A 12,500-nucleotide genomic window follows, 5' to 3' on the forward strand; every position below is an offset into this window, starting at 1 on the left:
ATATAGGGAAAAATTGAACAAGGCGAAAGCATCATAATCTGCATCAAATAAATAACAATGCCGTAAAATTACCTCACTCCTGCCGCTGAGGTAACCTCGTACGGACCGACGTTGTATTGGATGGTCCATAGAGTAAAAATCACGTCAAATTACATCATTTCGGCCGAACCAGTGGGTACGTTACATTAGTGTACCCATAACGGCCGTTTGACTAATTAACGCGCTTTGCTTCAGCGCGCAACAACTGAGCAATATAGCCACAAAATTTAAAGATTCCACAAAAATTATTATTAACACTGTTCTAGATACACTCCCCCCAAACTTCACAATTTACCCCGGTAACATCCACGTCCCTCATGTCCGTCACATAAGCGCCCCCCGTGGTCGAGCCCCGTGCTCTCGGCCACTGCACCCGCGCTTCCAGTGTCTGTTGGACGTCGCCTCACTCTTGATCTTTTACATTCTACAGGAGGTGGATGGACATTCATGCGGTAGTGTCGTATAACATGGTTCACATCCAGCTAAAAAATATTATCACTCTCCCTCTACTTCTGTAATTAATGTAGCAGTGTAATAGGTACGAAATATGGATTGATATAAATATAGAGATATAGAGACATATAAAGAGATAGACAAAGAAAAACGCACAGAGATACAAATAAATAGGCGGATAGAAATAAATGGGGAAATAGGATAGACAAAGAGAGAGAGAATCTGGAGCCGGGTGAGAGTTAAATTTTAGCAGTTCATCCTTCAAATCGCCGAGCGTGCTCGTTCTCGCCACAATTGTAGCAGTGGAGTTCACGTGAACGAGCACCCCGACGGCCATTGACCATTTCCATGGCAAATGTGCGGGTAGCCATGTAGTGGGCCGTATTGTTGTCCACGTGGTATCTAACTAGTCAAAGCCAGGCAGGAGCCAGAACAAGTGGTCGACAGGTGTTTGTTTAGGACTTCAGGATTAGCGAATGTGAGAGATGCATTTGACATGATTTTGTATTTTTAACCAACAATCAATTAACCATGTTTTAAGATCCATATTGATGTGTATGAAATACTACCAGGTGCAAAGGCGGCAACCACGTCACAGGCAAATGGGTTGCTTTACAAATTACAATCTTGAACTTTTCAATTTAGTTTGTTAAATCCCACTCACTACCTTCACCTTTCTTCTTTTAACGGTAGGTTCATGTCTGAGCCGCCGTGGTCACAGCATGATACTTCATTGTAGTTTCATGTTGTGATGCTCTTGGAGTGAGTACGTGGTAGGGTCCCCAGTTCCTTTCCACGGAGAGTGCCGGTGTTACCTTTTTTTAGGTAATCATTCTCTCTATTTTATCCGTGCTTGGGACCAGCACTGACTTGGACTGGTGGCTAGGCAGGCAATCGAGGTGAAGTTCCTTGCCCAAGGGAAACAACGCGCCGGCCGGTGACTCGAACCCTCGAACTCAGATTGCCGTCGTGACAGTCTTGCGTACGACGCTCTAACCACTCGGCCACCGCGGCCTTTACCTTCACCTACCATTGTTTAAATCTAACTGAATATTTTTCTATGTTTTTAATAAAAATGTATTTTCTCTCTTGTTGAAATGACATGTACCCACATTCATCCATGTGTTTACTGAACATCTAATGTTCCTGTCAACTTTCTTTAAAACTGCACCCATTAAGACAGACATCTATATATAAATAAAGTAAATACTTTTTATTTTACTCTATACTTTTGTCTAGAGTTCGCATGGAAACCTTTTCCTGTTGCACATATTTGCATCCACAATTTCATCATCTGTGCTGTTACAATTAATTTTTAAGAACTATATTTGAAAACCCAATTCATATTTGCTCTTTGGGTATTCTTTATGTTCTCTTGTTAATAATTTTATTGGTTGATTAATTAGAATTATCTGCTGTCATTCAAAGATTGAAGATTGAACAACCTACATATTTATCAGCATCTTGTTTTTGTTTCTTTATCAATTCATTCCTAAAATTGTACTCTAAGGTAACCATTCACAAATTTTGTGCGCTTAATATCACAATGCATTTTCATGAGAAAACCATTTATGCTGGTATTGGAAATAAAGATAAAATTATTGCAGGTTTCATATTAGTTTACATGCTTCATTATCAAACATTTTGGATTTATGTAGGACTAGCATTATTTCATTCCTCTGGCAATACTTTTGTTTAACATAGCAATAATTAAATAGCAAATTCGAAATGTACCGAGTATCAAGATTTAGTTACAGGTTTTGACAGACTGGGACGACTTGTGTGGCCAAATAGTTGAAAATGACACATTGCATGTTTATACACATTTTACATGGCTATGTGGGTAATTCTAAATCTTTATGTTAGATTACCAGCTAGAATAGAAATGTTTTTAATGTGTAGTCACGTGTGATAAAGGGATGGAAGTATTCAAATGGACACAAGACAGTATGCATTATATACTGTAGGTATCAGTCATGCTCAGTTCTGCAATTTCTCATATCTATATTTATACCCTATACATAATTACATCAGCCATCTTTACGGCCAAACTTATGTAGTTTTCAATTGAATTATACACACACACCTTTATTTGGCAAATCAATAATACTAAATAGAATTCATTTGTAATATTTATTTTCTATATTTCATGTTAATAAATTCTTGAAATTCAGAAATGACTAAAGCATGTATGATCATTTACTACTGCTTATTTGCATAGTTTTGTTTCTTTAAAAAAGGGATGAAAATGTGTCAAATCAAAAGGGTGGAAAAAAATAAATAAAAAGTCTGCTCTAGAAATTTACAACAGCATTTCTCTGCTGTGACATGTCTAACAAAATACTGAAGAGGTTGAAAATAAAACAAAACCGTTACAATGTGTAAACTTCTTAATATCCTTTATTACACGGCAAATCAAGATATCATAAAAACAGCAAAGCACCAGTAAAATTTTGCTCATTGCCAATGCCAGGACAAAAGTATTGTGCATTCTGCTTACATTTTTTTGTTGGAAAATGTGGCTAGATTTCACTAAAACACAACGGTAATATACTTAAAAATTGTATCAAGCTTTCTAATAGTCCAATAAAGTGCTTTTGCATTAAACTTGAATTACAAAAGATGAGAAAAGTAAAATAGAAAAAAAGGAAAAAAGAAGAAAAAAAAAAAAAATCAAAGCTACTACTATTAATTATGGGATAAAATAAACTTACGAAAATGATATGACTGAAAAATATAATGCAAGAGGTTCGTGACACCAGTATATTAAATCTATGGTATTCAACTCTACAATAAATCAGGAGTTTTTTAACTGTTGTGTTATCTCTGCAAACACTTAATTTTAATCCTTTAACTTTCTGCATTAGAGGAGCTTGCAGAGATTCTTACATCAATCATCTGGGACATGACGCAACAGCAATTTTCATGGTGCTTGAGCCTTATCAACTAGTAGGCAAAAGCACATGTCATGGAACAATCAAGGAAACTAGACTTAAAATATCAGCAGTAATAAAAAAAGAGAAAACATTACTACATGAGCAATACAGAGATATCCTATTGACAGATTTGGGTATACAAATCGTATCTTTCTCTAGATCATCAAAGTACAAAAGTACCATCAAATTATAAGCACTACTGGTAAAATAACTAATTTCCATTTTTGTTTTCTAGAATTTACACTATTTTTAATAATAGTTTTCTTGCTCTAGCAAAAAATTTCACCCTTATTCACAATACATAATACAAACTATACAAAAAGTTTCCTCTCTTCCCCACCCCAGCCAGAATCCTCCCTCCAGAGACGACAATTTAAGAAACACATCAAATGAGCATCACACAAATCCATTCAACAGAGCCTAGAAAAATCACAAATTACAATATACAGATTGGGAGGACTTTGGTTGGGTGGGCCTGCCAATCACTTTCACTGACTGCGGCTAAACACTCTGATTTCCTATTGGTGGACTGCTCTTGCCTCACATGTAGTTGGAGGTCAAAACCACCACACTTATTTTTATTACAATTTTTATTTATTTATTTATTTTTTTAATGATTTTTTTAAATATATTTTTTTTTTATTACACCAACAGCTATATATATCAAGTGTTGCCGCATATACCGAAATATGTATTGAATTTTGTGATATCTCCACTTAAGACTAATCTGTGTTTGTCTATGCTGGGTAACACACAAAATCGAGTCGTGTTAGCATCATTCATCCTCTTCCCCTCCCCAGTATCCCCGGCTTGCAAGGTCCTTTCCACTGACCGTGAATCCTCAAGGCTTGTGGTAAGGCACAGCAACTCTGCTCATCAATCCATCACTGTGTGCACTGAAGGGAAAGTCAATAAACTGCATACTGTACACGCCTAGATATGCTTTATAGGGTACCTTTTTAAATTCAGATTCTCCTAGATAAAATGTAAGACTAAATGCTGGCAGATAGGTGGACGTATCAAATATAAACGTGGGGAACTATCAATGCAGCAACCCAAGCCGACAGAGGCTACGTTGCTGTTTTGGGGGTTGCTGATTCCAGGGGGGAGGGGGTGGGGGGCACGACGAAGCTTGACGGTGGAATGGCTTGTTACATCGCACACGAGGTCATTTTACTCTTCGACCTTCTCTCCTTCCTCGGACTTCTGAAAGGTACAAAAGAAATTAGCTCATGGTAATCTCGGTTTTGAGAAAGACCAAAGCAGCCGAGTGCAATGTTCCTGTAAAATGCACTCGAACATCAAGTCCTCCAAACAAAAATAAAGCTCATCCCAAAATAGAAAAAATAAAGTATTAGTGAAGCTTTCCCTTTCATTAAAGAGAAAGTTAAATCAGACAGACCTGTCAAACTTAAGATTTCCAAGTATATGAAGCCAACAGAAACACTGCACATTCAGTCAGGATCAAAAGCTTAAACAAGGTCATAAAGACCAATCCCTTCACTCAAAGCCACTCTTGAAATATTCGATCACATCAAACTTGTTAATGATATTTCTTAGAGCCCTCAATATGTTCTCTGAAGACAGTTTCTCTCGAGACTGGGGCAACAAGAAAAAGAAAGATAGAAAGAAAAAGAAGAAAAAAAAAAAAAGAGGAAAAAAAATATATATATATATATAGAAAAACAAAGACAAAAAAGAAAAAGAAAAATATAACTCAATACAAATAAAAATCCTCAAGGCAAAAAAAAAAAAAAAAAAAAATCAAAATAAATCTTAAACATCTTAAGAGTGTGTTGAGTCTTCATCAAAATACACTCTTTTTCTGAAAGTCCAAATGAAAAACAAAGCTTGGACTTCTTAAAACTACGATGAACACTATCCATCTCCGAAAAATGTATAATTTTTTTTTCAGCGATCACTCAACTCAAAAGGAGCTTTTTTTTTCCACACACAAACATTACCATTAACTAAACTTACACTTCAGCTGCAGGAGGCTCAGTTCTTCCTGACCTTTAGAAATTGGAAATAAAACATTTTTATGATCTACATTTTTTGTCTGCTGCAAGTAAAAGTTGATCAGCAACAGGTTTGTCATGAATAACATTTTCCCTTTTTACAGATAGTGAAATCAATATCCCTATTACTCAAGAAAATCTTACAGTATACTCAGTGATTAAGGATGATTCTAAAACTTTCTATTATATACACATGGATGTAACTTCTTCCTAAAACATCTCTTACATTGCCTTATTTTAGGTGATCAACTTTACTTGCAAATTTAAATGGTGTAGATTTTTCTTCCTTAATTCCTATTTAAAAATTTGCAACTTTTTGAAGGATTATAAGTTATAAAAGGTGAGGACAAGCATCCAAACAAATTATTAAAAAAAAATTGTAAATAATTAAACAAACAACATATATTATATTGTTATTCATATTATTAACAAATCTTTCTATACGAAATCATTATCATGAAGGAAAAAAATTGTATATCAACACAAAAAAACAAAAGGTTGTGGGGATAATATTAACAATTCTCTCTTTATCCAAATCTACATCATGCAGGTCCAATCCAAATATTGTACTTTATTACTGCAAATCTGAATGGGGTATAAGTACACTACACTATGCTACACATACCTTCCTTGCTACTTTCTTTGCTGGCTTACGGGCAGCCTTGGTTTCCTAACAAGTAATAAAACCAAATTAGGAGAAACAGAGATAGAAGAAAGTGATGTATGCCAGTCATTTATCACAGCCTTGAGTAGACATTAGAGTAGAGGGAAAGATAGCTACTATATAGTGTTCCATCACCATTACTTTGAAGAATATGTAAGGAATATCACGGAAAATCATGGCTACCAAACAACTAAAAAAGAGCAAAATATGAAGAAAAGCCCAGTGGTCAAATTACCCCCTCCCCCCCCTTCTCGTAAGCATTTCTTCTCTGCAAATCACACAAGAAAGAATTAAGCAGAGCACAATTCACAAGCACTGCAGGAAAAAAAGTACAAATAGTTTGCAGGAAAAGAAGTAAAGAAATAAAAAAAATTAAAAATAAATAAAAAATAATGAAAATATGCCACAGTAGTAGTTATTTATCTCTACAAGAAATATGCATTGTGCATTTACTTGTTATTCCGGTAATGTAGTGCATTACATCAAAATATAAAGGCACTGGTGAAATTGCAATGCAAAGTGCTTTGGTGTTGGTCTTTCATGAATTCCCTAATGTGTGCTCGCTCTCGCTCTCTCTCTCTAGCAAGCATTACTGCAACTGTCGCCTCAATTACTTTTTAAGAATTGCCTAATTCAGTGATCTTTGACCCTCTTTATTCCTCCTAACTTCCCTTCTGTAGCTATTCATTTTGCCTTGCTTCTATGTGAGCAAATAGTCCTTTCACTGACTGTCCATCAGTTTCCTATCTAGCTTGCTTCACTTGAAAATATACTTTAATGTATAATTCTTTGTAGCACAAAGTTTTGTCTACTTTCAATTAGTTACTGTTAATTTCTGCCATTGCAGATGAGTTTAGGATATTCCTGTCTTTCCTGTTTTCCTTCTACAAGGAAATGGCTATTATTTATTCTGCATTTCTTTTTTGTTTTGGACATTTACATACAATTTGTACCTGCATCTGAATAATTACTTTATTCACATCATCTTTATCTTCTGCAGTACATATTCATCCTCCTATACTTCTGAACACCTGCATACCTACCCTTTTCCTAAATCTTTGCTCTGTTTTGTACCTCAAAGCCTACAATCATTTTCTATCTTCATCTACCAGCCTTCTCTATTGTCCCACTTCTCAGAGAGGCTTTTGTGCACAGCTGATGTTATGTCAGTACACGTTGTAGAGGTACTGTGACTGAGCTCACCTGTTGTGTGGTATCCTGTTCTGCACTCTGTTCAGATGTGGACTCGGTGCTCTGAGTCACGTCATTTTGTTGTGTAGGTTCAGCTGCAGCCTCTGTGGTCTGAGGTACTTCCTCAGGGGCTGCTTCCTGAACAGGAGCCTCCTCCTTAGCAGGGACTGACTCCTGTGCAGGTGCCTCTTCTGCAACAGGAGTGGCTTCCTGCACAGGGGCTGCCTCTACTGGGGTTGGTTCCTGAGCAGGTGCTGCCTCCTGGGTAGGGGCAGTTTCCTGAGCAGGTTCGTCTTTCTGCTCTGGTTGCGATTCTACAACGGGAGCCTCGGTACTGGCAACACTTTCCACCACCTGATGAAGGCACCCGTGAGCACAAGGCAAAACATGCACCAGCCACACACAACAACACTGCAGCAACTTGTTCTAGTTTGCAGTTGTTAGTTTTTGCTATAGTATTTAGTATTTGTAAGCATAATAATTTTCAGAAGCAGCTGCTGCAGTGCTGTAGTGCTAAGATGGATAATATAAACACCAGTAAAGACAATGCTAAGGATCTGAGGAAGCAGGGAAGTATACATTTAGATTCATTTAATTACATGGCAGACAGATTTCACAGTACATGAATTAGACCTTCCAGTCCAAAATGCACTCTACACAGAAGCCACATGTATCCTAAAGACAACAGGCATGACAGTTGGGAGAAGAATAATATATATATATAAATATATATATATACATATACATAAGGGCGTATAAATATATATATATACACGCACACACACAAGACTGTGCTTGGTGATAGGTTCACAACAGTGACTAAAAGTGCAAGAAATTCACCAACAGTTGAAATACCCATCAAATACCCTAAAAAATCATAGTAAAAAAAAAAAAAAAAAAGGTAGGAAACTTACTTCCTCAGTAGTCTTCTCTTCAGCTGCAGGTTCAGCTGCTGGGGTTTCAGCAGAAGTTTCAGCTGCAGTTTCTGTGGTCTCTGCAGCAGGGGCAGCTTCCTCCTAAAGGATTGGCAAAATATGTTTATGCTTTAATTCAGCTCTCCATAACATTGTAAACTGTAATCAACTTCAAGCCCATCCAATACCCCTTTCATGTAATATCTAGTTCGGTTGATAGAACATTAAAAAGTGGGATCAACCACCCACTGTAAGCCTATTTATCACAAAAAATATATATATGAAATGAAGCTGCAACTACCTCCTTGCCCAGCTTGGCAAGTTCTGCAAACATGTCCTTACTCCATGTTACTAGTCGACAAGATTGTTCAGGTTTATTTGTACCTCAAAATATACATCACACTGCATACAATAAAATAATTTACCTTTGCTGCTTCTTCCTTGACCTCTTCTGCTGGTGCAGCTGTCTCTGGTGCAGCTGGTGCTGGCTCCTGTAAACAATACAATGGATTAAAATATAAAAGTGGCAAAAGCTGCCACATGTCAGGCACCAAACTTATTTCTAGGGATAATTATATGCAGGATACTATATCTGTTACATGGGGGAGAGGGGGGGAGGGAGGGAGGGAGAGAGAGAGAGAGAGAGAGAGAGAGAGAGAGAGAGAGAGAGAGAGAGAGAGAGAGAGAGAGAGAGAGAGAGAGAGAGAGAGAGAGAGAGAGAAAAAGAGAAAAGAGAAAAAGAGAAAAAGAGAAAAAAAGAGAGAGAGAGAAAAGAGAAGAGAGAGAGAGAGAAAAAAGAGAGAGAGAGAGAAAAAAGAGAGAGAGAGAGAGAGAGAAAAAGAGAGAGAGAGAGAGAGAGAGAGAGGAGAGAGAGAGAGGAGGGGAGAGGAGAGAGGGAGGGGGAGGAGAGAGGGAGAGAGGGAGGGAGAGGGAGAGAGGGAGGGAGAGGGAGAGAGGGAGGGAGAGGGAGAGGGAGAGAGGGGAGAGGGAGAGAGGGAGGGAGAGGGAGAGAGGGAGGGAGAGGGAGAGGGAGAGAGGGAGGGAGAGGGAGAGAGGGAGTGAGCGTGAGTAAGTCTTCACCCAAAGCACTTACCTCAACCTTCTCTGCAGTCTCCTGAACAGCAGGGGTTTCCTCTTTCTGCTCCTAAAGGTTATAAATTCATTAGCATGAGCAATATGATGACCTGGTCAAAATAATTTCTGACATGAACTGTTTTGGTTTCCAAAATTTTGTATCTATATAATATGAATTTCAGAGGCATATCAAACTATTACAAAACCATAACAATAATTATAATAATAATTATGATAATAAAAAAGCTGCTCCTCGTAAATGATACCGCTGTAAAGGGAGAAGAATAGAATATCTTCCTTCTTGGTAATTCGTGCCTTACTTCTATCAGCAGATATCATTAAAGCATTAGATTCAGCTAGAATAAGCTTCCTGTCATTAAACATTTTTTTTTTACCATGATGCTATATTTAATTGGCATCCCCTGTCCACCTGGAATGCCTTCAGTCCCCCTCTTTTAATCCTGCATGCAACCTCCACAACTTCCTTGTCCTTAAAAATAATCCGAGCAGAGATGTGTAAACAAGCAACATATATTAATAGCTGCTAAATTCTGCATGGCATTTTGCGACCTACGCACGGTGCACTATGTCAACCTGCACTAAAGAGAAAAATAAAATATGGAGAAAAACAGAAAAACAAAACTACTGCTAATTATTATAACTGGAAAAATCAACAACAAAAAAATAAATGCTTGTAAATGCGATTTCAATATGAAATGTCCCAAGAAGCCATGTGAAAAAGAAAACAGAGGCATCTGTCACTTGTGTGCTTCCTCTGGCGATAGTCTCTCAAGGCCTGGTTGGTCTACCCGCACACGTTTTTCTTTCCTTATAGGGTCACAGTTTAAATTCACCAAGAACTACATTAGAAATATGTCTGTTTGTGAATGGGACAGATATTGAAGAAGCACCCAGTGATTTCACAGACACTCCCAGTTGAAAGTTTAAAATAGGCAAGTAAGAAAAACAAGAGAAATAATGTAAAAATACTCAATACATAATTCAATAATGTTAAAACGTGTGAAAAGGATGTGTTCCATTGGGATTAAGGACCATATGATGGGAGTTTAAAAGTTTCTTATATAGATATGTATATGCATTTAATTTCTCCACATATACATATATATATAAAAAGCAGTGTATGTGATATGTACCTGATTAGTAGGGGCTTCACTTCGGTCACTGGTTCCTTCGGCAGACTTCACCGTTTTAAGTGCTCCACATTGGCAACCCACCTCGCTCGCCTTTACAGGCTCAGATTCAGCACTCGTGCTCTCTTTCACAGCTGATGTTTCCTCTGTTAAGGCTACCATCTCCTGGAACGGCTGTTCCAAAGCCTCAGGAAAGTCAGGCTCATCTAAGAGGGCATCGCTTTTACTTACATTGTTAAGAGCAGAAATCTGCTCAGTGTTAGCTTCCAACACCTGGGAATCAACTACTGTTAATAGTTCCTCTACTAATGGGGCAGATTCAAAATTCTCCTGGAATTCTGGGATAAAGGAAACTTCAGAAGTTGGGTTAGAGATGGGAGATTGTCTATTATTCTCTGATACCTGAGTAACCTCTTTAGTAGATGAAGATTCTTCAACAACAGCCTCTACAATTGGAGCAGATTCAACTACTGGGACGGCTTCTTCCACTGGGGCGGATTTTGTAACAGGGGCGGCATCTTCAACTGGAACAGCTTCCGAAACCTCTGCTGGGGCTGCTTCTTCAGCAGGTGCAGGAGCAGATTCAACAACTGGGGCAGCATCTACAACAGGTGCAACTTCTTCAACTGAAGCAGGGGCAGATTCAACAACTGGGGCAGCTTCTGCAACAGGTGCAACTTCTTCAACTGGAGCAGGGGCAGATTCGACAACAGGTGCAACTTCTTCAACTGGAGCAGCTTCCACAACCGGGGTGACTTCTTCAACAGGTGCTGGGGTAGTTTCAGTGACTGGAGCAGCTTCTACAACAGGGGCAGCTTCTTCAACAGGTGCAGGGGCAGAGTCAACAACAGGGGCAACTTCTTCAACTGGTGCTGGGACAGATTCAACTACCGGAGCAGCTTCTGCAACTGGGGCAACTTCTTCAACAGGTGCAGGTGCAGCCTCAATGACTGGGGCAGTATCAACTACAGCTTCTTCTTTTGTAACTGGTGTGGGTTGGGGGGCTGCAGCCTGTTCAATGAAAGTATCAGTTGCAATCTGAGCATCACTTGATTCTAATGAAAGGGTCTGGTGGGTGTCCACAGGTGCATGAGATGTCTGGCTAACATCACAATCAGGGGAGGATTCTAGTGCCACTTCAACATCAGTGTGTGAGGGAGCAGGGGAGGCTTCAGACTCCGAGACCTGTTCGGGCTGAGCGAGGGGGGCAGTTTGGTCCGGCTGAGGCTCATGGGGGGTAGGGGGTGGGGTGGCCGGGGGGAGGGGGGCGCTGATGAGTGGAGCTGCCTCGGATGACGCCTCCGGCAAGCTCTAAAATGGGTTAAGCGGCAAACTGTAAACATACCACTCTCCAAATATGCAGAGTGCATATGATGCTTGGAAATTAATAAAACAGGTAGCCACCCCCTCAATACTTGAAACATGTGGTCAGGTGAGAGCCCATTCATCCATCACATCTCAACCAAATAGGAGAGACTGAGCCATTCATGCACTTTCACACTAAATGTAATATAAATTGAAATTATTGAAAGTTCAAAGCATAACGGAAGTAAGAAAATTCAAGTTGTCTTTGAAGTATAAAATACTGTTAAAGCAATATCATCAGTAAGCATTATATAAGCATAATGTACTTTACATGCTTTCCAGAAGAATGTATATATTCTGCTTTCTAACATTTAAATGAATTTGAAATTACTCAGTCTGCATAGAAGATACAACAGATCTATTGAAAATAAAACTAGTAAATAAAAAAATAGAAAAATAAAAAGTACCTTTTTTATTTTTAGTGTTAGTAGTAAATTTCTGCAAAATCCATCATGCTTGATAACCATACACACACGCACATCTCAATGTTATCCATCTCTCAGCTTCTTGTTACAGAAATCAAAACAACTTGATCAGCCTAGGTATTCTCCCATAGAGAGGTTGAGATGGCTGCCACACATCAGGCATCAACATGCAAAAACCACATAGGGAAGATATTTGGAGGACAACACGGACCAGAGAGCAACCAGATTCCAGATGTGGTGCTTCTCGCCTTTTTTTTTTTCCAACCATAG

General features: G+C 38.6%; 1 protein-coding gene across 16 annotated transcripts in view; it reads right to left on the reverse strand.

The window, feature by feature from the left end:
* Positions 1–2,864: 2,864 nt before the first annotated feature.
* LOC119580250 (fibrous sheath CABYR-binding protein-like) overlaps positions 2,865–12,500 on the reverse strand; it is a 135,991-nt gene continuing 126,355 nt past the window's right edge. For 4 of the 16 annotated variants that reach the window (XM_037928292.1, XM_037928291.1, XM_037928279.1 and 1 more), the window contains 7 exons: positions 10,444–11,451; positions 9,309–9,359; positions 8,641–8,706; positions 8,216–8,317; positions 7,314–7,655; positions 6,072–6,116; positions 2,865–4,634 (listed from right to left, as the gene is read on the reverse strand). In XM_037928292.1, the coding sequence (XP_037784220.1) occupies positions 4,602–4,634; positions 6,072–6,116; positions 7,314–7,655; positions 8,216–8,317; positions 8,641–8,706; positions 9,309–9,359; positions 10,444–11,451 (1,647 nt within the window). In that variant the 3' untranslated portion in view covers positions 2,865–4,601. Of the gene's footprint in view, positions 4,635–5,408; positions 5,442–6,071; positions 6,117–7,313; positions 7,656–8,215; positions 8,318–8,640; positions 8,707–9,308; positions 9,360–10,443; positions 11,752–12,500 lie in introns of all 16 variants that reach the window. The other 12 variants (XM_037928283.1, XM_037928290.1, XM_037928293.1 and 9 more) reach the window with 10 other exon arrangements.

This window comes from Penaeus monodon, chromosome 13 (assembly GCF_015228065.2).
Source record: "Penaeus monodon isolate SGIC_2016 chromosome 13, NSTDA_Pmon_1, whole genome shotgun sequence".
Taxonomy (NCBI): domain Eukaryota; kingdom Metazoa; phylum Arthropoda; class Malacostraca; order Decapoda; family Penaeidae; genus Penaeus; species Penaeus monodon.